The 26,736-nt window shown below is 38.2% G+C and overlaps 1 protein-coding gene across 1 annotated transcript in view; it reads right to left on the bottom strand.

Annotated features, from left to right (window-relative positions):
* Nucleotides 1-26,736, bottom strand: part of LOC120460816 (potassium channel subfamily K member 4) — a 110,977-nt gene that overhangs the window by 83,329 nt on the left and 912 nt on the right. The window contains exons 2-5 of the mRNA XM_039648781.2: nt 26,501-26,627; nt 24,894-25,122; nt 23,415-23,529; nt 23,178-23,338 (exon numbers count right to left, since the gene is read on the bottom strand). Coding sequence (XP_039504715.2) covers nt 23,178-23,338; nt 23,415-23,529; nt 24,894-25,082 — 465 coding nt within the window. The 5' untranslated portion in view covers nt 25,083-25,122; nt 26,501-26,627. The remainder of the gene's footprint in view (nt 1-23,177; nt 23,339-23,414; nt 23,530-24,893; nt 25,123-26,500; nt 26,628-26,736) is intronic.

Raw genomic sequence — 26,736 nt, 5'->3', positions numbered from 1 at the left:
CCTCCATTTTTGCACTCAGGTCAAAGTCTCACTGCCCTCTATCATAATCCAGAGTTTTGAGAAGATTGGAGAAACTTAATTTTTCGCCCAAAAATGAAAAAAAACGAAAGGGGTAACACTGTCGTTTTTTTTTCGGGTCGAAATTTTGAATTTTGATATCTCAGCTCTGGAAGGGTCTAGAGCCTCCATTTTTGCACTCAGGTCAAAGTCTCACTGCCCTCTATCATAATCCAGATTTTTGAGAAGATTGGAGAAACTTAATTTTTCGCCCAAAAATGAAAAAAAACGAAAGGGGTAACACTGTCGTTTTTTTTTCGGGTCGAAATTTTGAATTTTGATATCTCAGCTCTGGAAGGGTCTAGAGCCTCCATTTTTGCACTCAGGTCAAAGTCTCACTGCCCTCTATCATAATCCAGAGTTTTGAGAAGATTGGAGAAACTTAATTTTTCGCCCAAAAACGAAAAAAAACGAAAGGGGTAACACTGTCGTTTTTTTTTCGGGTCGAAATTTTGAATTTTGATATCTCAGCTCTGGAAGGGTCTAGAGTCTCCATTTTTGCACTCAGGTCAAAGCCTCACAGCCCTCTATCATAATCCAGAGTTTTGAGAAGATTGGAGAAACTTAATTTTTCGCCCAAAAATGAAAAAAAAACGAAAGGGGTAACACTGTCGTTTTTTTTTCGGGTCGAAATTTTGAATTTTGATATCTCAGCTCTGGAAGGGTCTAGAGCCTCCATTTTTGCACTCAGGTCAAAGTCTCACTGCCCTCTATCATAATCCAGAGTTTTGAGAAGATTGGAGAAACTTAATTTTTCGCCCAAAAATGAAAAAAAACGAAAGGGGTAACACTGTCGGTTTTTTTTCGGGTCGAAATTTTGAATTTTGATATCTCAGCTCTGGAAGGGTCTAGAGCCTCCATTTTTGCACTCAGGTCAAAGTCTCACTGCCCTCTATCATAATCCAGAGTTTTGAGAAGATTGGAGAAACTTAATTTTTCGCCCAAAAATGAAAAAAAACGAAAGGGGTAACACTGTCGTTTTTTTTGGGGGTCGAAATTTTGAATTTTGATATCTCAGCGCTGGAAGGGTCTAGAGCCTCCATTTTTGCACTCAGGTCAAAGTCTCACTGCCCTCTATCATAATCCAGAGTTTTGAGAAGATTGGAGAAACTTAATTTTTCGCCCAAAAACGAAAAAAAACGAAAGGGGTAACACTGTCGTTTTTTTTTCGGGTCGAAATTTTGAATTTTGATATCTCAGCTCTGGAAGGGTCTAGAGCCTCCATTTTTGCACTCAGGTCAAAGTCTCACTGCCCTCTATCATAATCCAGAGTTTTGAGAAGATTGGAGAAACTTAATTTTTCGCCCAAAAATGAAAAAAAACGAAAGGGGTAACACTGTCGTTTTTTTTTTCGGGTCGAAATTTTGAATTTTGATATCTCAGCTCTGGAAGGGTCTAGAGCCTCCATTTTTGCACTCAGGTCAAAGTCTCACTGCCCTCTATCATAATCCAGAGTTTTGAGAAGATTGGAGAAACTTAATTTTTCGCCCAAAAATGAAAAAAAAACGAAAGGGGTAACACTGTCGTTTTTTTTTCGGGTCGAAATTTTGAATTTTGATATCTCAGCTCTGGAAGGGTCTAGAGCCTCCATTTTTGCACTCAGGTCAAAGTCTCACAGCCCTCTATCATAATCCAGAGTTTTGAGAAGATTGGAGAAACTTAATTTTTCGCCCAAAAATGAAAAAAAAACGAAAGGGGTAACACTGTCGTTTTTTTTTCGGGTCGAAATTTTGAATTTTGATATCTCAGCTCTGGAAGGGTCTAGAGCCTCCATTTTTGCACTCAGGTCAAAGTCTCACAGCCCTCTATCATAATCCAGAGTTTTGAGAAGATTGGAGAAACTTAATTTTTCGCCCAAAAATGAAAAAAAACGAAAGGGGTAACACTGTCGTTTTTTTTTCGGGTCGAAATTTTGAATTTTGATATCTCAGCTCTGGAAGGGTCTAGAGCCTCCATTTTTGCACTCAGGTCAAAGTCTCACTGCCCTCTATCATAATCCAGAGTTTTGAGAAGATTGGAGAAACTTAATTTTTCGCCCAAAAATGAAAAAAAACGAAAGGGGTAACACTGTCGTTTTTTTTTCGGGTCGAAATTTTGAATTTTGATATCTCAGCTCTGGAAGGGTCTAGAGCCTCCATTTTTGCACTCAGGTCAAAGTCTCACTGCCCTCTATCATAATCCAGAGTTTTGAGAAGATTGGAGAAACTTAATTTTTCGCCCAAAAATGAAAAAAAACGAAAGGGGTAACACTGTCGTTTTTTTTTCGGGTCGAAATTTTGAATTTTGATATCTCAGCTCTGGAAGGGTCTAGAGCCTCCATTTTTGCACTCAGGTCAAAGTCTCACTGCCCTCTATCATAATCCAGAGTTTTGAGAAGATTGGAGAAACTTAATTTTTCGCCCAAAAATGAAAAAAAACGAAAGGGGTAACACTGTCGTTTTTTTTTCGGGTCGAAATTTTGAATTTTGATATCTCAGCTCTGGAAGGGTCTAGAGCCTCCATTTTTGCACTCAGGTCAAAGTCTCACAGCCCTCTATCATAATCCAGAGTTTTGAGAAGATTGGAGAAACTTAATTTTTCGCCCAAAAATGAAAAAAAACGAAAGGGGTAACACTGTCGTTTTTTTTTCGGGTCGAAATTTTGAATTTTGATATCTCAGCTCTGGAAGGGTCTAGAGCCTCCATTTTTGCACTCAGGTCAAAGTCTCACAGCCCTCTATCATAATCCAGAGTTTTGAGAAGATTGGAGAAACTTAATTTTTCGCCCAAAAATGAAAAAAAACGAAAGGGGTAACACTGTCGTTTTTTTTTCGGGTCGAAATTTTGAATTTTGATATCTCAGCTCTGGAAGGGTCTAGAGCCTCCATTTTTGCACTCAGGTCAAAGTCTCACAGCCCTCTATCATAATCCAGAGTTTTGAGAAGATTGGAGAAACTTAATTTTTCGCCCAAAAATGAAAAAAAACGAAAGGGGTAACACTGTCGTTTTTTTTTCGGGTCGAAATTTTGAATTTTGATATCTCAGCTCTGGAAGGGTCTAGAGCCTCCATTTTTGCACTCAGGTCAAAGTCTCACTGCCCTCTATCATAATCCAGAGTTTTGAGAAGATTGGAGAAACTTAATTTTTTGCCCAAAAATGAAAAAAAACGAAAGGGGTAACACTGTCGTTTTTTTTTCGGGTCGAAATTTTGAATTTTGATATCTCAGCTCTGGAAGGGTCTAGAGCCTCCATTTTTGCACTCAGGCCAAAGTCTCACAGCCCTCTATCATAATCCAGAGTTTTAAGAAGATTGGAGAAACTTAATTTTTCGCCCAAAAATGAAAAAAAACGAAAGGGGTAACACTGTCGTTTTTTTTTCGGGTCGAAATTTAGAATTTTGATATCTCAGCTCTGGAAGGGTCTAAAACCTCCATTTTTGCACTCAGGTCAAAGTCTCACTGCCCTCTATCATAATCCAGAGTTTTGAGAAGATTGGAGAAACTTAATTTTTCGCCCAAAAATGAAAAAAAACGAAAGGGGTAACACTGTCGTTTTTTTTTCGGGTCGAAATTTTGAATTTTGATATCTCAGCTCTGGAAGGGTCTAAAACCTCCATTTTTGCACTCAGGTCAAAGTCTCACTGCCCTCTATCATAATCCAGAGTTTTGAGAAGATTGGAGAAACTTAATTTTTCGCCCAAAAATGAAAAAAAACGAAAGGGGTAACACTGTCGTTTTTTTTTCGGGTCGAAATTTTGAATTTTGATATCTCAGCTCTGGAAGGGTCTAGAGCCTCCATTTTTGCACTCAGGTCAAAGTCTCACTGCCCTCTATCATAATCCAGAGTTTTGAGAAGATTGGAGAAACTTAATTTTTCGCCCAAAAACGAAAAAAAACGAAAGGGGTAACACTGTCGTTTTTTTTTCAGGTCGAAATTTTTAATTTTGATATCTCAGCTCTGGAAGGGTCTAGAGTCTCCATTTTTGCACTCAGGTCAAAGCCTCACAGCCCTCTATCATAATCCAGAGTTTTGAGAAGATTGGAGAAACTTAATTTTTCGCCCAAAAATGAAAAAAAAACGAAAGGGGTAACACTGTCGTTTTTTTTTCGGGTCGAAATTTTGAATTTTGATATCTCAGCTCTGGAAGGGTCTAGAGCCTCCATTTTTGCACTCAGGTCAAAGTCTCACTGCCCTCTATCATAATCCAGAGTTTTGAGAAGATTGGAGAAACTTAATTTTTCGCCCAAAAATGAAAAAAAACGAAAGGGGTAACACTGTCGTTTTTTTTTTGGGTCGAAATTTTGAATTTTGATATCTCAGCTCTGGAAGGGTCTAGAGCCTCCATTTTTGCACTCAGGTCAAAGTCTCACTGCCCTCTATCATAATCCAGAGTTTTGAGAAGATTGGAGAAACTTAATTTTTCGCCCAAAAATGAAAAAAAACGAAAGGGGTAACACTGTCGTTTTTTTTGGGGGTCGAAATTTTGAATTTTGATATCTCAGCGCTGGAAGGGTCTAGAGCCTCCATTTTTGCACTCAGGTCAAAGTCTCACAGCCCTCTATCATAATCCAGAGTTTTGAGAAGATTGGAGAAACTTAATTTTTCGCCCAAAAACGAAAAAAAACGAAAGGGGTAACACTGTCGTTTTTTTTTCGGGTCGAAATTTTGAATTTTGATATCTCAGCTCTGGAAGGGTCTAGAGCCTCCATTTTTGCACTCAGGTCAAAGTCTCACTGCCCTCTATCATAATCCAGAGTTTTGAGAAGATTGGAGAAACTTAATTTTTCGCCCAAAAATGAAAAAAAAACGAAAGGGGTAACACTGTCGTTTTTTTTTCGGGTCGAAATTTTGAATTTTGATATCTCAGCTCTGGAAGGGTCTAGAGCCTCCATTTTTGCACTCAGGTCAAAGTCTCACTGCCCTCTATCATAATCCAGAGTTTTGAGAAGATTGGAGAAACTTAATTTTTCGCCCAAAAATGAAAAAAAAACGAAAGGGGTAACACTGTCGTTTTTTTTTCGGGTCGAAATTTTGAATTTTGATATCTCAGCTCTGGAAGGGTCTAGAGCCTCCATTTTTGCACTCAGGTCAAAGTCTCACAGCCCTCTATCATAATCCAGAGTTTTGAGAAGATTGGAGAAACTTAATTTTTCGCCCAAAAATGAAAAAAAACGAAAGGGGTAACACTGTCGTTTTTTTTTCGGGTCGAAATTTTGAATTTTGATATCTCAGCTCTGGAAGGGTCTAGAGCCTCCATTTTTGCACTCAGGTCAAAGTCTCACAGCCCTCTATCATAATCCAGAGTTTTGAGAAGATTGGAGAAACTTAATTTTTCGCCCAAAAATGAAAAAAAACGAAAGGGGTAACACTGTCGTTTTTTTTTCGGGTCGAAATTTTGAATTTTGATATCTCAGCTCTGGAAGGGTCTAGAGCCTCCATTTTTGCACTCAGGTCAAAGTCTCACTGCCCTCTATCATAATCCAGAGTTTTGAGAAGATTGGAGAAACTTAATTTTTCGCCCAAAAATGAAAAAAAACGAAAGGGGTAACACTGTCGTTTTTTTTTCGGGTCGAAATTTTGAATTTTGATATCTCAGCTCTGGAAGGGTCTAGAGCCTCCATTTTTGCACTCAGGTCAAAGTCTCACTGCCCTCTATCATAATCCAGAGTTTTGAGAAGATTGGAGAAACTTAATTTTTCGCCCAAAAATGAAAAAAAACGAAAGGGGTAACACTGTCGTTTTTTTTTCGGGTCGAAATTTTGAATTTTGATATCTCAGCTCTGGAAGGGTCTAGAGCCTCCATTTTTGCACTCAGGTCAAAGTCTCACAGCCCTCTATCATAATCCAGAGTTTTGAGAAGATTGGAGAAACTTAATTTTTCGCCCAAAAATGAAAAAAAACGAAAGGGGTAACACTGTCGTTTTTTTTTTCGGGTCGAAATTTTGAATTTTGATATCTCAGCTCTGGAAGGGTCTAGAGCCTCCATTTTTGCACTCAGGTCAAAGTCTCACAGCCCTCTATCATAATCCAGAGTTTTGAGAAGATTGGAGAAACTTAATTTTTCGCCCAAAAATGAAAAAAAACGAAAGGGGTAACACTGTCGTTTTTTTTTCGGGTCGAAATTTTGAATTTTGATATCTCAGCTCTGGAAGGGTCTAGAGCCTCCATTTTTGCACTCAGGTCAAAGTCTCACAGCCCTCTATCATAATCCAGAGTTTTGAGAAGATTGGAGAAACTTAATTTTTCGCCCAAAAATGAAAAAAAACGAAAGGGGTAACACTGTCGTTTTTTTTTCGGGTCGAAATTTTGAATTTTGATATCTCAGCTCTGGAAGGGTCTAGAGCCTCCATTTTTGCACTCAGGTCAAAGTCTCACTGCCCTCTATCATAATCCAGAGTTTTGAGAAGATTGGAGAAACTTAATTTTTTGCCCAAAAATGAAAAAAAACGAAAGGGGTAACACTGTCGTTTTTTTTTCGGGTCGAAATTTTGAATTTTGATATCTCAGCTCTGGAAGGGTCTAGAGCCTCCATTTTTGCACTCAGGCCAAAGTCTCACAGCCCTCTATCATAATCCAGAGTTTTAAGAAGATTGGAGAAACTTAATTTTTCGCCCAAAAATGAAAAAAAACGAAAGGGGTAACACTGTCGTTTTTTTTTCGGGTCGAAATTTAGAATTTTGATATCTCAGCTCTGGAAGGGTCTAAAACCTCCATTTTTGCACTCAGGTCAAAGTCTCACTGCCCTCTATCATAATCCAGAGTTTTAAGAAGATTGGAGAAACTTAATTTTTCGCCCAAAAATGAAAAAAAATGAAAGGGGTAACACTGTCGTTTTTTTTTCGGGTCGAAATTTTGAATTTTGATATCTCAGCTCTGGAAGGGTCTAAAACCTCCATTTTTGCACTCAGGTCAAAGTCTCACTGCCCTCTATCATAATCCAGAGTTTTGAGAAGATTGGAGAAACTTAATTTTTCGCCCAAAAATGAAAAAAAACGAAAGGGGTAACACTGTCGTTTTTTTTTCGGGTCGAAATTTTGAATTTTGATATCTCAGCTCTGGAAGGGTCTAGAGCCTCCATTTTTGCACTCAGGTCAAAGTCTCACTGCCCTCTATCATAATCCAGATTTTTGAGAAGATTGGAGAAACTTAATTTTTCGCCCAAAAATGAAAAAAAACGAAAGGGGTAACACTGTCGTTTTTTTTTCGGGTCGAAATTTTGAATTTTGATATCTCAGCTCTGGAAGGGTCTAGAGCCTCCATTTTTGCACTCAGGTCAAAGTCTCACTGCCCTCTATCATAATCCAGAGTTTTGAGAAGATTGGAGAAACTTAATTTTTCGCCCAAAAACGAAAAAAAAAACGAAAGGGGTAACACTGTCGTTTTTTTTTCGGGTCGAAATTTTTAATTTTGATATCTCAGCTCTGGAAGGGTCTAGAGTCTCCATTTTTGCACTCAGGTCAAAGCCTCACAGCCCTCTATCATAATCCAGAGTTTTGAGAAGATTGGAGAAACTTAATTTTTCGCCCAAAAATGAAAAAAAAACGAAAGGGGTAACACTGTCGTTTTTTTTTCGGGTCGAAATTTTGAATTTTGATATCTCAGCTCTGGAAGGGTCTAGAGCCTCCATTTTTGCACTCAGGTCAAAGTCTCACTGCCCTCTATCATAATCCAGAGTTTTGAGAAGATTGGAGAAACTTAATTTTTCGCCCAAAAACGAAAAAAAACGAAAGGGGTAACACTGTCGTTTTTTTTTCGGGTCGAAATTTTGAATTTTGATATCTCAGCTCTGGAAGGGTCTAGAGCCTCCATTTTTGCACTCAGGTCAAAGTCTCACTGCCCTCTATCATAATCCAGAGTTTTGAGAAGATTGGAGAAACTTAATTTTTCGCCCAAAAATGAAAAAAAAACGAAAGGGGTAACACTGTCGTTTTTTTTTCGGGTCGAAATTTTGAATTTTGATATCTCAGCTCTGGAAGGGTCTAGAGCCTCCATTTTTGCACTCAGGTCAAAGTCTCACAGCCCTCTATCATAATCCAGAGTTTTGAGAAGATTGGAGAAACTTAATTTTTCGCCCAAAAATGAAAAAAAACGAAAGGGGTAACACTGTCGTTTTTTTTTCGGGTCGAAATTTTGAATTTTGATATCTCAGCTCTGGAAGGGTCTAGAGCCTCCATTTTTGCACTCAGGTCAAAGTCTCACAGCCCTCTATCATAATCCAGAGTTTTGAGAAGATTGGAGAAACTTAATTTTTCGCCCAAAAATGAAAAAAAACGAAAGGGGTAACACTGTCGTTTTTTTTTCGGGTCGAAATTTTGAATTTTGATATCTCAGCTCTGGAAGGGTCTAGAGCCTCCATTTTTGCACTCAGGTCAAAGTCTCACTGCCCTCTATCATAATCCAGAGTTTTGAGAAGATTGGAGAAACTTAATTTTTCGCCCAAAAATGAAAAAAAACGAAAGGGGTAACACTGTCGTTTTTTTTTCGGGTCGAAATTTTGAATTTTGATATCTCAGCTCTGGAAGGGTCTAGAGCCTCCATTTTTGCACTCAGGTCAAAGTCTCACAGCCCTCTATCATAATCCAGAGTTTTGAGAAGATTGGAGAAACTTAATTTTTCGCCCAAAAATGAAAAAAAACGAAAGGGGTAACACTGTCGTTTTTTTTTCGGGTCGAAATTTTGAATTTTGATATCTCAGCTCTGGAAGGGTCTAGAGCCTCCATTTTTGCACTCAGGTCAAAGTCTCACTGCCCTCTATCATAATCCAGAGTTTTGAGAAGATTGGAGAAACTTAATTTTTTGCCCAAAAATGAAAAAAAACGAAAGGGGTAACACTGTCGTTTTTTTTTCGGGTCGAAATTTTGAATTTTGATATCTCAGCTCTGGAAGGGTCTAGAGCCTCCATTTTTGCACTCAGGTCAAAGTCTCACAGTCCTCTATCATAATCCAGAGTTTTAAGAAGATTGGAGAAACTTAATTTTTCGCCCAAAAATGAAAAAAAACGAAAGGGGTAACACTGTCGTTTTTTTTTCGGGTCGAAATTTAGAATTTTGATATCTCAGCTCTGGAAGGGTCTAAAACCTCCATTTTTGCACTCAGGTCAAAGTCTCACTGCCCTCTATCATAATCCAGAGTTTTGAGAAGATTGGAGAAACTTAATTTTTCGCCCAAAAATGAAAAAAAACGAAAGGGGTAACACTGTCGTTTTTTTTTCGGGTCGAAATTTTGAATTTTGATATCTCAGCTCTGGAAGGGTCTAAAACCTCCATTTTTGCACTCAGGTCAAAGTCTCACTGCCCTCTATCATAATCCAGAGTTTTGAGAAGATTGGAGAAACTTAATTTTTCGCCCAAAAACGAAAAAAAACGAAAGGGGTAACACTGTCGTTTTTTTTTCGGGTCGAAATTTTGAATTTTGATATCTCAGCTCTGGAAGGGTCTAGAGCCTCCATTTTTGCACTCAGGTCAAAGTCTCACTGCCCTCTATCATAATCCAGAGTTTTGAGAAGATTGGAGAAACTTAATTTTTCGCCCAAAAACGAAAAAAAACGAAAGGGGTAACACTGTCGTTTTTTTTTCGGGTCGAAATTTTTAATTTTGATATCTCAGCTCTGGAAGGGTCTAGAGTCTCCATTTTTGCACTCAGGTCAAAGCCTCACAGCCCTCTATCATAATCCAGAGTTTTGAGAAGATTGGAGAAACTTAATTTTTCGCCCAAAAATGAAAAAAAAACGAAAGGGGTAACACTGTCGTTTTTTTTTCGGGTCGAAATTTTGAATTTTGATATCTCAGCTCTGGAAGGGTCTAGAGCCTCCATTTTTGCACTCAGGTCAAAGTCTCACTGCCCTCTATCATAATCCAGAGTTTTGAGAAGATTGGAGAAACTTAATTTTTCGCCCAAAAATGAAAAAAAACGAAAGGGGTAACACTGTCGTTTTTTTTTCGGGTCGAAATTTTGAATTTTGATATCTCAGCTCTGGAAGGGTCTAGAGCCTCCATTTTTGCACTCAGGTCAAAGTCTCACTGCCCTCTATCATAATCCAGAGTTTTGAGAAGATTGGAGAAACTTAATTTTTCGCCCAAAAATGAAAAAAAACGAAAGGGGTAACACTGTCGTTTTTTTTTCGGGTCGAAATTTTGAATTTTGATATCTCAGCTCTGGAAGGGTCTAGAGCCTCCATTTTTGCACTCAGGTCAAAGTCTCACAGCCCTCTATCATAATCCAGAGTTTTGAGAAGATTGGAGAAACTTAATTTTTCGCCCAAAAATGAAAAAAAACGAAAGGGGTAACACTGTCGTTTTTTTTTTCGGGTCGAAATTTTGAATTTTGATATCTCAGCTCTGGAAGGGTCTAGAGCCTCCATTTTTGCACTCAGGTCAAAGTCTCACAGCCCTCTATCATAATCCAGAGTTTTGAGAAGATTGGAGAAACTTAATTTTTCGCCCAAAAATGAAAAAAAACGAAAGGGGTAACACTGTCGTTTTTTTTTCGGGTCGAAATTTTGAATTTTGATATCTCAGCTCTGGAAGGGTCTAGAGCCTCCATTTTTGCACTCAGGTCAAAGTCTCACAGCCCTCTATCATAATCCAGAGTTTTGAGAAGATTGGAGAAACTTAATTTTTCGCCCAAAAATGAAAAAAAACGAAAGGGGTAACACTGTCGTTTTTTTTTCGGGTCGAAATTTTGAATTTTGATATCTCAGCTCTGGAAGGGTCTAGAGCCTCCATTTTTGCACTCAGGTCAAAGTCTCACTGCCCTCTATCATAATCCAGAGTTTTGAGAAGATTGGAGAAACTTAATTTTTCGCCCAAAAATGAAAAAAAACGAAAGGGGTAACACTGTCGTTTTTTTTTCGGGTCGAAATTTTGAATTTTGATATCTCAGCTCTGGAAGGGTCTAGAGCCTCCATTTTTGCACTCAGGTCAAAGTCTCACAGCCCTCTATCATAATCCAGAGTTTTAAGAAGATTGGAGAAACTTAATTTTTCGCCCAAAAATGAAAAAAAACGAAAGGGGTAACACTGTCGTTTTTTTTTCGGGTCGAAATTTAGAATTTTGATATCTCAGCTCTGGAAGGGTCTAAAACCTCCATTTTTGCACTCAGGTCAAAGTCTCACTGCCCTCTATCATAATCCAGAGTTTTGAGAAGATTGGAGAAACTTAATTTTTCGCCCAAAAATGAAAAAAAACGAAAGGGGTAACACTGTCGTTTTTTTTTCGGGTCGAAATTTTGAATTTTGATATCTCAGCTCTGGAAGGGTCTAAAACCTCCATTTTTGCACTCAGGTCAAAGTCTCACTGCCCTCTATCATAATCCAGAGTTTTGAGAAGATTGGAGAAACTTAATTTTTCGCCCAAAAATGAAAAAAAACGAAAGGGGTAACACTGTCGGTTTTTTTTCGGGTCGAAATTTTGAATTTTGATATCTCAGCTCTGGAAGGGTCTAGAGCCTCCATTTTTGCACTCAGGTCAAAGTCTCACTGCCCTCTATCATAATCCAGATTTTTGAGAAGATTGGAGAAACTTAATTTTTCGCCCAAAAATGAAAAAAAACGAAAGGGGTAACACTGTCGTTTTTTTTTCGGGTCGAAATTTTGAATTTTGATATCTCAGCTCTGGAAGGGTCTAGAGCCTCCATTTTTGCACTCAGGTCAAAGTCTCACTGCCCTCTATCATAATCCAGAGTTTTGAGAAGATTGGAGAAACTTAATTTTTCGCCCAAAAATGAAAAAAAAAACGAAAGGGGTAACACTGTCGTTTTTTTTTCGGGTCGAAATTTTGAATTTTGATATCTCAGCTCTGGAAGGGTCTAGAGCCTCCATTTTTGCACTCAGGTCAAAGTCTCACTGCCCTCTATCATAATCCAGAGTTTTGAGAAGATTGGAGAAACTTAATTTTTCGCCCAAAAACTAAAAAAAACCAAAGGGGTAACACTGTCGTTTTTTTTTCGGGTCGAAATTTTGAATTTTGATATCTCAGCTCTGGAAGGGTCTAGAGCCTCCATTTTTGCACTCAGGTCAAAGTCTCACTGCCCTCTATCATAATCCAGAGTTTTGAGAAGATTGGAGAAACTTAATTTTTCGCCCAAAAATGAAAAAAACACTGTCGTTTTTTTTGGGGGTCGAAATTTTGAATTTTGATATCTCAGCGCTGGAAGGGTCTAGAGCCTCCATTTTTGCACTCAGGTCAAAGTCTCACTGCCCTCTATCATAATCCAGAGTTTTGAGAAGATTGGAGAAACTTAATTTTTCGCCCAAAAACGAAAAAAAACGAAAGGGGTAACACTGTCGTTTTTTTTTCGGGTCGAAATTTTGAATTTTGATATCTCAGCTCTGGAAGGGTCTAGAGCCTCCATTTTTGCACTCAGGTCAAAGTCTCACTGCCCTCTATCATAATCCAGAGTTTTGAGAAGATTGGAGAAACTTAATTTTTCGCCCAAAAATGAAAAAAAACGAAAGGGGTAACACTGTCGTTTTTTTTTCGGGTCGAAATTTTGAATTTTGATATCTCAGCTCTGGAAGGGTCTAGAGCCTCCATTTTTGCACTCAGGTCAAAGTCTCACTGCCCTCTATCATAATCCAGAGTTTTGAGAAGATTGGAGAAACTTAATTTTTCGCCCAAAAATGAAAAAAAACGAAAGGGGTAACACTGTCGTTTTTTTTTCGGGTCGAAATTTTGAATTTTGATATCTCAGCTCTGGAAGGGTCTAGAGCCTCCATTTTTGCACTCAGGTCAAAGTCTCACAGCCCTCTATCATAATCCAGAGTTTTGAGAAGATTGGAGAAACTTAATTTTTCGCCCAAAAATGAAAAAAAACGAAAGGGGTAACACTGTCGTTTTTTTTGGGGGTCGAAATTTTGAATTTTGATATCTCAGCTCTGGAAGGGTCTAGAGCCTCCATTTTTGCACTCAGGTCAAAGTCTCACAGCCCTCTATCATAATCCAGAGTTTTGAGAAGATTGGAGAAACTTAATTTTTCGCCCAAAAATGAAAAAAAACGAAAGGGGTAACACTGTCGTTTTTTTTCGGGTCGAAATTTTGAATTTTGATATCTCAGCTCTGGAAGGGTCTAGAGCCTCCATTTTTGCACTCAGGTCAAAGTCTCACTGCCCTCTATCATAATCCAGAGTTTTGAGAAGATTGGAGAAACTTAATTTTTCGCCCAAAAATGAAAAAAAAACGAAAGGGGTAACACTGTCGTTTTTTTTTTCGGGTCGAAATTTTGAATTTTGATATCTCAGCTCTGGAAGGGTCTAGAGCCTCCATTTTTGCACTCAGGTCAAAGTCTCACTGCCCTCTATCATAATCCAGAGTTTTGAGAAGATTGGAGAAACTTAATTTTTCGCCCAAAAATGAAAAAAAACGAAAGGGGTAACACTGTCGTTTTTTTTTCGGGTCGAAATTTTGAATTTTGATATCTCAGCTCTGGAAGGGTCTAGAGCCTCCATTTTTGCACTCAGGTCAAAGTCTCACTGCCCTCTATCATAATCCAGAGTTTTGAGAAGATTGGAGAAACTTAATTTTTCGCCCAAAAATGAAAAAAAACGAAAGGGGTAACACTGTCGTTTTTTTTTCGGGTCGAAATTTTGAATTTTGATATCTCAGCTCTGGAAGGGTCTAGAGCCTCCATTTTTGCACTCAGGTCAAAGTCTCACTGCCCTCTATCATAATCCAGAGTTTTGAGAAGATTGGAGAAACTTAATTTTTCGCCCAAAAATGAAAAAAAACGAAAGGGGTAACACTGTCGTTTTTTTTGGGGGTCGAAATTTTGAATTTTGATATCTCAGCGCTGGAAGGGTCTAGAGCCTCCATTTTTGCACTCAGGTCAAAGTCTCACTGCCCTCTATCATAATCCAGAGTTTTGAGAAGATTGGAGAAACTTAATTTTTCGCCCAAAAACGAAAAAAAACGAAAGGGGTAACACTGTCGTTTTTTTTTCGGGTCGAAATTTTGAATTTTGATATCTCAGCTCTGGAAGGGTCTAGAGCCTCCATTTTTGCACTCAGGTCAAAGTCTCACTGCCCTCTATCATAATCCAGAGTTTTGAGAAGATTGGAGAAACTTAATTTTTCGCCCAAAAACGAAAAAAAACGAAAGGGGTAACACTGTCGTTTTTTTTTCGGGTCGAAATTTTGAATTTTGATATCTCAGCTCTGGAAGGGTCTAGAGCCTCCATTTTTGCACTCAGGTCAAAGTCTCACAGCCCTCTATCATAATCCAGAGTTTTGAGAAGATTGGAGAAACTTAATTTTTCGCCCAAAAATGAAAAAAAACGAAAGGGGTAACACTGTCGTTTTTTTTTTCGGGTCGAAATTTTGAATTTTGATATCTCAGCTCTGGAAGGGTCTAGAGCCTCCATTTTTGCACTCAGGTCAAAGTCTCACTGCCCTCTATCATAATCCAGAGTTTTGAGAAGATTGGAGAAACTTAATTTTTCGCCCAAAAATGAAAAAAAACGAAAGGGGTAACACTGTCGTTTTTTTTTCGGGTCGAAATTTTGAATTTTGATATCTCAGCTCTGGAAGGGTCTAGAGCCTCCATTTTTGCACTCAGGTCAAAGTCTCACTGCCCTCTATCATAATCCAGAGTTTTGAGAAGATTGGAGAAACTTAATTTTTCGCCCAAAAATGAAAAAAAACGAAAGGGGTAACACTGTCGTTTTTTTTTCGGGTCGAAATTTTGAATTTTGATATCTCAGCTCTGGAAGGGTCTAGAGCCTCCATTTTTGCACTCAGGTCAAAGTCTCACTGCCCTCTATCATAATCCAGAGTTTTGAGAAGATTGGAGAAACTTAATTTTTCGCCCAAAAATGAAAAAAAACGAAAGGGGTAACACTGTCGTTTTTTTTGGGGGTCGAAATTTTGAATTTTGATATCTCAGCGCTGGAAGGGTCTAGAGCCTCCATTTTTGCACTCAGGTCAAAGTCTCACTGCCCTCTATCATAATCCAGAGTTTTGAGAAGATTGGAGAAACTTAATTTTTCGCCCAAAAACGAAAAAAAACGAAAGGGGTAACACTGTCGTTTTTTTTTCGGGTCGAAATTTTGAATTTTGATATCTCAGCTCTGGAAGGGTCTAGAGCCTCCATTTTTGCACTCAGGTCAAAGTCTCACAGCCCTCTATCATAATCCAGAGTTTTGAGAAGATTGGAGAAACTTAATTTTTCGCCCAAAAATGAAAAAAAACGAAAGGGGTAACACTGTCGTTTTTTTTTTCGGGTCGAAATTTTGAATTTTGATATCTCAGCTCTGGAAGGGTCTAAAGCCTCCATTTTTGCACTCAGGTCAAAGTCTCACTGCCCTCTATCATAATCCAGAGTTTTGAGAAGATTGGAGAAACTTAATTTTTCGCCCAAAAATGAAAAAAAACGAAAGGGGTAACACTGTCGTTTTTTTTTTGGGTCGAAATTTTGAATTTTGATATCTCAGCTCTGGAAGGGTCTAGAGCCTCCATTTTTGCACTCAGGTCAAAGTCTCACTGCCCTCTATCATAATCCAGAGTTTTGAGAAGATTGGAGAAACTTAATTTTTCGCCCAAAAATGAAAAAAAACGAAAGGGGTAACACTGTCGTTTTTTTTTTCCTTTTCGAAATTTTGAATTTTGATATCTCAGCTCTGGAAGGGTCTAGAGCCTCAATTTTTGCACTCAGGTCATAGTCTCACAGCCCTCTATCATAATCCAGAGTTTTGAGAAGATTGGAGAAACTTAATTTTTCGCCCAAAAATGAAAAAAAACGAAAGGGGTAACACTGTCGTTTTTTTTTCGGGTCGAAATTTTGAATTTTGATATCTCAGCTCTGGAAGGGTCTAGAGCCTCCATTTTTGCACTCAGGTCATAGTCTCACAGCCCTCTATCATAATCCAGAGTTTGAGAAGATTGGAGAAACTTAATTTTTCGCCCAAAAATGAAAAAAAAACGAAAGGGGTAACACTGTATTTTTTTTTTCGGGTCGAAATTTTGAATTTTGATATCTCAGCTCTGGAAGGGTCTAGAGCCTCCATTTTTGCACTCAGGTCAAAGTCTCACAGCCCTCTATCATAATCCAGAGTTTTGAGAAGATTGGAGAAACTTAATTTTTCGCCCAAAAATGAAAAAAAAAACGAAAGGGGTAACACTGTCGTTTTTTTTTCGGGTCGAAATTTTGAATTTTGATATCTCAGCTCTGGAAGGGTCTAGAGCCTCCATTTTTGCACTCAGGTCAAAGTCTCACTGCCCTCTATCATAATCCAGAGTTTTGAGAAGATTGGAGAAACTTAATTTTTCGCCCAAAAACGAAAAAAAAACGAAAGGGGTAACACTGTCGTTTTTTTTGGGGGTCGAAATTTTGAATTTTGATATCTCAGCTCTGGAAGGGTCTAGAGCCTCCATTTTTGCACTCAGGTCAAAGTCTCACTGCCCTCTATCATAATCCAGAGTTTTGAGAAGATTGGAGAAACTTAATTTTTCGCCCAAAAATGAAAAAAAACGAAAGGGGTAACACTGTCGTTTTTTTTTTCGGGTCGAAATTTTGAATTTTGATATCTCAGCTCTGGAAGGGTCTAGAGCCTCCATTTTTGCACTCAGGTCAAAGTCTCACTGCCCTCTATCATAATCCAGAGTTTTGAGAAGATTGGAGAAACTTAATTTTTCGCCCAAAAATGAAAAAAAAACGAAAGGGGTAACACTGTCGTTTTTTTTTTCGGGTCGAAATTTTGAATTTTGATATCTCAGCTCTGGAAGGGTCTAAAGCCTCCATTTTTGCACTCAGGTCAAAGTCTCACTGCCCTCTATCATAATCCAGAGTTTTGAGAAGATTGGAGAAACTTAATTTTTCGCCCAAAAATGAAAAAAAACGAAAGGGGTAACACTGTCGTTTTTTTTTCGGGTCGAAATTTTGAATTTTGATATCTCAGCTCTGGAAGGGTCTAGAGCCTCCATCCTCCATTTTTGCACTCAGGTCAAAGTCTCACTGCCCTCTATCATAATCCAGAGTTTTGAGAAGATTGGAGAAACTTAATTTTTCGCCCCAAAAATGAAAAAAAACGAAAGGGGTAACACTGTCGTTTTTTTTTCGGGTCGAAATTTTGAATTTTGATATCTCAGCTCTGGAAGGGTCTAGAGCCTCCATTTTTGCACTCAGGTCAAAGTCTCACTGCCCTCTATCATAATCCAGAGTTTTGAGAAGATTGGAGAAACTTAATTTTTCGCCCAAAAACGAAAAAAAAACGAAAGGGGTAACACTGTCGTTTTTTTTTCGGGTCGAAATTTTGAATTTTGATATCTCAGCTCTGGAAGGGTCTAGAGCCTCCATTTTTGCACTCAGGTCAAAGTCTCACTGCCCTCTATCATAATCCAGAGTTTTGAGAAGATTGGAGAAACTTAATTTTTCGCCCAAAAATGAAAAAAAACGAAAGGGGTAACACTGTCGTTTTTTTTTCTGGTCGAAATTTTGAATTTTGATATCTCAGCTCTGGAAGGGTCTAGAGCCTCCATTTTTGCACTCAGGTCAAAGTCTCACTGCCCTCTATCATAATCCAGAGTTTTGAGAAGATTGGAGAAACTTAATTTTTCGCCCAAAAATGAAAAAAAAACGAAAGGGGTAACACTGTCGTTTTTTTTTCGGGTCGAAATTTTGAATTTTGATATCTCAGCTCTGGAAGGGTCTAGAGCCTCCATTTTTGCACTCAGGTCAAAGTCTCACTGCCCTCTATCATAATCCAGAGTTTTGAGAAGATTGGAGAAACTTAATTTTTCGCCCAAAAACGAAAAAAAACGAAAGGGGTAACACTGTCGTTTTTTTTTCGGGTCGAAATTTTGAATTTTGATATCTCAGCTCTGGAAGGGTCTAGAGCCTCCATTTTTGCACTCAGGTCAAAGTCTCACTGCCCTCTATCATAATCCAGAGTTTTGAGAAGATTGGAGAAACTTAATTTTTCGCCCAAAAATGAAAAAAAAAACGAAAGGGGTAACACTGTCGTTTTTTTTTCGGGTCGAAATTTTGAATTTTGATATCTCAGCTCTGGAAGGGTCTAGAGCCTCCATTTTTGCACTCAGGTCAAAGTCTCACTGCCCTCTATCATAATCCAGAGTTTTGAGAAGATTGGAGAAACTTAATTTTTCGCCCAAAAACGGAAAAAAACGAAAGGGGTAACACTGTCGTTTTTTTTTCGGGTCGAAATTTTGAATTTTGATATCTCAGCTCTGGAAGGGTCTAGAGCCTCCATTTTTGCACTCAGGTCAAAGTCTCACTGCCCTCTATCATAATCCAGAGTTTTGAGAAGATTGGAGAAACTTAATTTTTCGCCCAAAAACGGAAAAAAACGAAAGGGGTAACACTGTCGTTTTTTTTTTCGGGTCGAAATTTTGAATTTTGATATCTCAGCTCTGGAAGGGTCTAGAGCCTCCATTTTTGCACTCAGGTCAAAGTCTCACAGCCCTCTATCATAATCCAGAGTTTTGAGAAGATTGGAGAAACTTAATTTTTCGCCCAAAAACGGAAAAAAACGAAAGGGGTAACACTGTCGTTTTTTTTTCGGGTCGAAATTTTGAATTTTGATATCTCAGCTCTGGAAGGGTCTAGAGCCTCCATTTTTGCACTCAGGTCAAAGTCTCACAGCCCTCTATCATAATCCAGAGTTTTGAGAAGATTGGAGAAACTTAATTTTTCGCCCAAAAACGGAAAAAAACGAAAGGGGTAACACTGTCGTTTTTTTTTTCGGGTCGAAATTTTGAATTTTGATATCTCAGCTCTGGAAGGGTCTAGAGCCTCCATTTTTGCACTCAGGTCATAGTCTCACAGCCCTCTATCATAATCCAGAGTTTTGAGAAGATTGGAGAAACTTAATTTTTCGCCCAAAAACGGAAAAAAACGAAAGGGGTAACACTGTCGTTTTTTTTTCGGGTCGAAATTTTGAATTTTGATATCTCAGCTCTGGAAGGGTCTAGAGCCTCCATTTTTGCACTCAGGTCAAAGTCTCACAGCCCTCTATCATAATCCAGAGTTTTGAGAAGATTGGAGAAACTTAATTTTTCGCCCAAAAATGAAAAAAAAACGAAAGGGGTAACACTGTCGTTTTTTTTTTCGGGTCGAAATTTTGAATTTTGATATCTCAGCTCTGGAAGGGTCTAGAGCCTCCATTTTTGCACTCAGGTTATAGTCTCACAGCCCTCTATCATAATCCAGAGTTTTGAGAAGATTGGAGAAACTTAATTTTTCGCCCAAAAATGAAAAAAACGAAAGGGGTAACACTGTCGGTTTTTTTTCGGGTCGAAATTTTGAATTTTGATATCTCAGCTCTGGAAGGGTCTAGAGCCTCCATTTTTGCACTCAGGTCAAAGTCTCACTGCCCTCTATCATAATCCAGAGTTTTGAGAAGATTGGAGAAACTTAATTTTTCGCCCAAAAACGGAAAAAAACGAAAGGGGTAACACTGTCGTTTTTTTTTCGGGTCGAAATTTTGAATTTTGATATCTCAGCTCTGGAAGGGTCTAGAGCCTCCATTTTTGCACTCAGGTCAAAGTCTCACTGCCCTCTATCATAATCCAGAGTTTTGAGAAGATTGGAGAAACTTAATTTTTCGCCCAAAAACGGAAAAAAACGAAAGGGGTAACACTGTCGTTTTTTTTTTCGGGTCGAAATTTTGAATTTTGATATCTCAGCTCTGGAAGGGTCTAGAGCCTCCATTTTTGCACTCAGGTCAAAGTCTCACAGCCCTCTATCATAATCCAGAGTTTTGAGAAGATTGGAGAAACTTAATTTTTCGCCCAAAAACGGAAAAAAACGAAAGGGGTAACACTGTCGTTTTTTTTTCGGGTCGAAATTTTGAATTTTGATATCTCAGCTCTGGAAGGGTCTAGAGCCTCCATTTTTGCACTCAGGTCAAAGTCTCACAGCCCTCTATCATAATCCAGAGTTTTGAGAAGATTGGAGAAACTTAATTTTTCGCCCAAAAACGGAAAAAAACGAAAGGGGTAACACTGTCGTTTTTTTTTTCGGGTCGAAATTTTGAATTTTGATATCTCAGCTCTGGAAGGGTCTAGAGCCTCCATTTTTGCACTCAGGTCATAGTCTCACAGCCCTCTATCATAATCCAGAGTTTTGAGAAGATTGGAGAAACTTAATTTTTCGCCCAAAAACGGAAAAAAACGAAAGGGGTAACACTGTCGTTTTTTTTTCGGGTCGAAATTTTGAATTTTGATATCTCAGCTCTGGAAGGGTCTAGAGCCTCCATTTTTGCACTCAGGTCAAAGTCTCACAGCCCTCTATCATAATCCAGAGTTTTGAGAAGATTGGAGAAACTTAATTTTTCGCCCAAAAATGAAAAAAAAACGAAAGGGGTAACACTGTCGTTTTTTTTTTCGGGTCGAAATTTTGAATTTTGATATCTCAGCTCTGGAAGGGTCTAGAGCCTCCATTTTTGCACTCAGGTTATAGTCTCACAGCCCTCTATCATAATCCAGAGTTTTGAGAAGATTGGAGAAACTTAATTTTTCGCCCAAAAATGAAAAAAACGAAAGGGGTAACACTGTCGTTTTTTTTTCGGGTCGAAATTTTGAATTTTGATATCTCAGCTCTGGAAGGGTCTAGAGCCTCCATTTTTGCACTCAGGTCATAGTCTCACAGCCCTCTATCATAATCCAGAGTTTTGAGAAGATTGGAGAAACTTAATTTTTCGCCCAAAAATGAAAAAAAAAACGAAAGGGGTAACACTGTCGTTTTTTTTTCGGGTCGAAATTTTGAATTTTGATATCTCAGCTCTGGAAGGGTCTAGAGCCTCCATTTTTGCACTCAGGTCAAAGTCTCACTGCCCTCTATCATAATCCAGAGTTTTGAGAAGATTGGAGAAACTTAATTTTTCGCCCAAAAATGAAAAAAAAAACGAAAGGGGTAACACTGTCGTTTTTTTTTCGGGTCGAAATTTTGAATTTTGATATCTCAGCTCTGGAAGGGTCTAGAGCCTCCATTTTTGCACTCAGGTCAAAGTCTCACTGCCCTCTATCATAATCCAGAGTTTTGAGAAGATTGGAGAAACTTAATTTTTCGCCCAAAAATGAAAAAAAAACGAAAGGGGTAACACTGTCGTTTTTTTGGGGGGTCGAAATTTTGAATTTTGATATCTCAGCTCTGGAAGGGTCTAGAGCCTCCATTTTTGCACTCAGGTCAAAGTCTCACTGCCCTCTATCATAATCCAGAGTTTTGAGAAGATTGGAGAAACTTAATTTTTCGCCCAAAAACGAAAAAAAACGAAAGGGGTAACACTGTCGTTTTTTTTTCGGGTCGAAATTTTGAATTTTGATATCTCAGCTCTGGAAGGGTCTAGAGCCTCCATTTTTGCACTCAGGTCAAAGTCTCACAGCCCTCTATCATAATCCAGAGTTTTGAGAAGATTGGAGAAACTTAATTTTTCGCCCAAAAATGAAAAAAAAAACGAAAGGGGTAACACTGTCGTTTTTTTTGGGGGTCGAAATTTTTAATTTTGATATCTCAGCGCTGGAAGGGTCTAGAGCCTCCATTTTTGCACTCAGGTCAAAGTCTCACTGCCCTCTATCATAATCCAGAGTTTTGAGAAGATTGGAGAAACTTAATTTTTCGCCCAAAAATGAAAAAAAACGAAAGGGGTAACACTGTCGTTTTTTTTTCGGGTCGAAATTTTGAATTTTGATATCTCAGCTCTGGAAGGGTCTAGAGCCTCCATTTTTGCACTCAGGTCAAAGTCTCACTGCCCTCTATCATAATCCAGAGTTTTGAGAAGATTGGAGAAACTTAATTTTTCGCCCAAAAATGAAAAAAAACGAAAGGGGTAACACTGTCGGTTTTTTTTCCGGGTCGAAATTTTGAATTTTGATATCTCAGCTCTGGAAGGGTCTAGATCATCCATTTTTGCACTCAGGTCAAAGTCTCACAGCCCTCTATCATAACCCAGAGTTTTGAGAAGATTGGAGAAACTTAATTTTTCGCCCAAAAATGAAAAAAAAACGAAAGGGGTAACACTGTCGGTTTTTTTTTTTCGGGTCGAAATTTTGAGTTTCGATATCTCAGCTCTGGAAGGGTCTAGAGCCTCCATTTTTGGGTTGAAAAATTTAGTTTCTCCAATCTTCTCAAAACTCTGGATTCTGAAAGAGGGCCATGAGACTTACACCTGAGTACACCTGAGTCTCTAGACCCTTCCTGAGCTGAGATTTTGAGATTCCATATTCCACCGTCCACAAACCCACTATTTTTATAATGGTATAAATGCCAAGTGGGATCTCAATATCTCAGCTCAGGAAGGGTCTAGAGATTAAAATTTTGCACTCAGGTGTAAGTGTCATTGCCCTCTATCAGAATCCAGAGTTTCGAGAAGATCAGAGAAACTCAAAATTTTGAAAGGGGGTACCATTGTCGTTTTTTTTTGGGGGGGGGGGGTCAAAAAATTAAGTTTCTCCAATCTTCTCAAAACTCTCGATTCTGATAGAGGGCCATGAGACTTAGACCTGAGTGCAAAAATGGAGTCTCTAGACCCTTCCTGAGCTGAGATATTGAGATCCCACGTAGCATTTATGCCATTATAAAAATAGTGGGTTCGTGGACGGTGGAATTATGGGATGACGCTGTATATTCTGCACATGAAAAAGTTTCAAAAATGTATCGGTACTGATATATATATATATATATATATATATATATATATATATATTTATTTTTTTAAAGAAATTTCAATCAGCATCACTGAAAATGTGACTTCTGTAACAGGCTTTCAAACCTACTGTCCATTCTAATGGACAGACACATTTAAAAAAAACGACACCTGATTAAAAACGTGCAATTCTACAGTCGATTTTTAACTTTAATTAATAAGTTCAATCTTTCTATTTTACATACAAACTATGAAACACTGGCAAAAATATATACAAAATGTAAATACACCTTAGAAAATGTTGCTTGCTTCTGTGTTTGGAGTGAAGTGCTGCCATGCTTCTCTTCAATGTAGAGTTTTTTTTTTATATAATTGCTACATGCAGAGCTTTACTGGCATTTGATTGGATGAAAAATGTCCAATCTCATGGACTGCAGGCTTTAAACTAGGTGAAATGCTCCAGAAGTTAAAAAAGGGGGCTGATATGTGATGTCCATTGTAATGGACAGAGGGTCTGAATGGGTTCTGAATTCGTAATGAAAAGCCACTCACCAAAAACAAAGTCTCAACCCTTGCCACCGCTCTCCGCAGCAGCGTGCCAAGGTGGTCTCCAACCCCTGCTAACAGGATCCCAAACATGGGGATCCCTACCAGAGCATAGAATATACAGAACAACTGACCACCTTTCGTCTTGGGCGAGATGTTCCCAAAGCCTGGAGAAGAGAAGAACTTGCAAAATCAACCTCAAAAAATGATGATGTTCTTAAGTGAAAAATGTGTTCATCTCACCAATGGTGGTGATGATTGTTCCACAGAAAAAGAAAGCATTGGATGGATCCCATCTGCTGGTATAATTTGATGTGCTTCTGACATCCACACCTGCCTCAATGGCATCAACCACTTTCTGAAGAGAAAAGATGATGGATTTATCTACGATGCTTCAAAGTGTCTACAGAGAATGGAAGAATTATATACACTCACCTTAAGGATTATTAGGAACACCTGTTCAATTTCTCATTAATGCAATTATCTAATCAACCAATCACATGGCAGTTGCTTCAATGCATTTAGGGGTGTGGTGCTGGTCAAGATAATCTCCTGAACTCCAAGCTGAAGTTCAGGAGATTTGTTTTCTTGGCACACTTTAGGCCCCTTTGTGCCAATTGGGCATCGTTTAAATGCCACAACCTACCTGAGCATTGTTTCTGACCATGTCCATCACTTTATGGCCACCATGTACCCATCCTCTGATGGCTACTTCCAGCAGGATAATGCACCATGTCACAAAGCTTGAATCATTTCAAATTGGTTTTTTGAACATGACAATGAGTTGACTGCACTAAAATGGCCCCCACAGTCACCAGATCTCAACCCAATAGAGCATCTTTGGGATTTGGTGGAACGGGAGCTTCGTGCCCTGGATGTGCATCCCACAAATCTCCATCAACTGCAAGTTGCTATCCTATCAATATGGGCCAACATTTCTAAAGAATGCTTTCAGCACCTTGCTAAATCAATGCCACGTAGAATTACGGCAGTTCTGAAGGCGAAAGGGGGTCAAACACAGTATTAGTATGTGTTCCTAATAATCCTTTAGGTGAGTGTGTGTATAAACAAAAAAAGAATTATCAATATCTAGAAGTAGAGATCCTTGGACATGTACTGTGTATAAACTGTATATATATATATATACACACCCTTAGTTATTCTAGATATTGATAATTCTTATATATAATATTACTAATTAATAAAATTGAAAAAAAAATATAAAGCTAAATAGTTTTTTTTACATAATAAGAATGACAAAAGCACATAACAAAATTACTAAAATGTAAAAAAAAAAATATATATATATATATATATATATATATATGAATATATACAGTATAAAGCTATTCAGTTACAATCTTTCATTTGTTAACATTAAAAAATATTTATTAATACAAGTAACTGTTGAAGTTAATGTTCAAAATCAACAAGTTGTTAAACTAACACGAGCAAACAATGAATCAACAACTATTTTTTTATTAAGTGATAAGATTAATAATTGCTGTAAAAAATGTACTTCTCACTGTTAACTTTTTTTAACAGTGAGAGAAATATTATTCTTACAGCATCCTTATTGTAGTGTTACCAGCTATTCAAAATATGAATAAATACTATAATAGTTTAGAAATAATATTTTGGATTTTTCTATTTTAATAAAAACATTTCATTACAAATCAATTATCAGCAAAGTTGATTGATTTTCTCAGCATTCATAATGACCTCCATGAACTCTCTCAGACTGTAAGGCGTGACGCAGCTGTGGTTCTGTAGGAAAGCCATTCGAGACGTCATCAGCTCACGGTGAGCCCATTCCTCCCTGGAGGACTCCAGCCAGCCGAACACCAGAGCTCCCAACACCAAATACAACAGCACGGCTGCCAGGATGGTCAACAGTGTTGAGTACCGCATGACTACGAGGGGCTGGCGACGTCAAACAAGATGCTGCATACTGTGGATGAACGTTGTGGAAACAATGACAATCATGTGTCCATCAGGTTAGGTGGAGCGAAAAGAAGAACGTCAAGGGGAATGGTCACAATAATGACAATGGCCATCATTTATCAAAAGTGCGTACACCACATTTCCAGCGTACACCTTGCGTACACTCAAAACCACGGTGAGTTTGAGATTTATCAATATGAACGTTGGCGTACGGCACGCTCGAATCCTACACCAGCTCAGGAGGTGGTGTACGCACGTTTTGAGTTAGTGAGGAAATGCGCAGAAAAATTCCTAACACCACAAAACGCACTGACAAACTAAAAGATATGATATATTATGACCCACTGTAAAACAAACAAACAAAAAAACAACATAGAAATTATAAACTTCAGTATTTATTTTTGTGTAACGTGGACTTCAATGTTTAATTTGTGTGACTTTACCAAAGCATTTGATTTGTAAGCATATATTCCTTCAGTTGCGAGCCCACTTTACCCTGACGTTTCAGGATTATCCCCGGCAGGTGCGCACGGACTGGGTTCGGTAGCCTAATGAAAGGCTTTCAATGACCAAAAAATAATTCAGACTGACAAAATAATAAAAAATACATTCTTCTTCTTTTAAATGATGATAATAATAGAAATAATAATGACGACATCCTTCTTCTAAATAACAATAAGCATCATTAATGCAAATCATAATAATAAGAAGAATACTATTACAAATTGTCATGCAATTATTAATGTGAATGAATGGTACATCACATCACATCATCATCATCACTATTATACATGTGACGTGATTCGAAATTGAATGCTAATTTCAAAAGACGTGCTGTAAAATAATGCATTGTGATAGGTCATTTCGTCTCCACGTCGGAGAAGTTTCTCTTCTTTGCCGTCTTCCGTGTGTCCATGGCGTAAAATAAGGGCGTGGGGGGAGCGGAGACTTGAATATTTAGGGGCGTGTTATTCTAATAACGATCGTTTTCGGCCGCGGGATTTATCAAGGGCAGGCATTGCGTACACCTGGATTTCAAAGGTACGCACATCTTCATAAATCAGGCGGTGAGAAGAGTGTAAGTATAATCTTACACCAAAATATACACCCGTTTCTACGCAAGATTGATAAATGAGGGCCATTATCTCTGGTTATCATGACAAAAGTATTTGGAGTCAATCAAAAGTGTCATGAATCAAATATATGAATGTCATTGCACTAGATAACAAAATCTTTAAAAAAGTGACTTTTGATTGATCTTGAACTTCTTTAATGTGAAAAGTGTTACATGTAACCTTTATTTTGTTATCTATTGCCTTAACATTAATTTGTGTTTAAGAGCGGCCTAATAGAAATGTAATAGAAAACAGAGATTAACTATTTACCTTATGCAATAAGGTTTTCCAAATCCACAGTTTTCTCCTTCTCCTCCTCCATATCAGATGTTTACTATAGTGGTTTACACACTCTACTTTTCTCCGTACAGCCTCTTTCACTGGCCCGCACAAAAACCTGTGATAAATAATGGACAAAAATGCTCTAGACAACCTGAAACTGACTCCAGATCAGCATTGAGCTTTAGGAGGCTTGACCCAGTCCAGACACATAACAGGAGAGCGGT

The sequence above is a fragment of the Pimephales promelas genome, chromosome 9, assembly GCF_988280905.1.
Source record: "Pimephales promelas chromosome 9, fPimPro1.hap1.1, whole genome shotgun sequence".
Lineage (NCBI taxonomy): Eukaryota > Metazoa > Chordata > Actinopteri > Cypriniformes > Leuciscidae > Pimephales > Pimephales promelas.
Note: the sequence above shows the minus strand (reverse complement) of the source record. Positions and strands in the feature narration are given on the sequence as shown.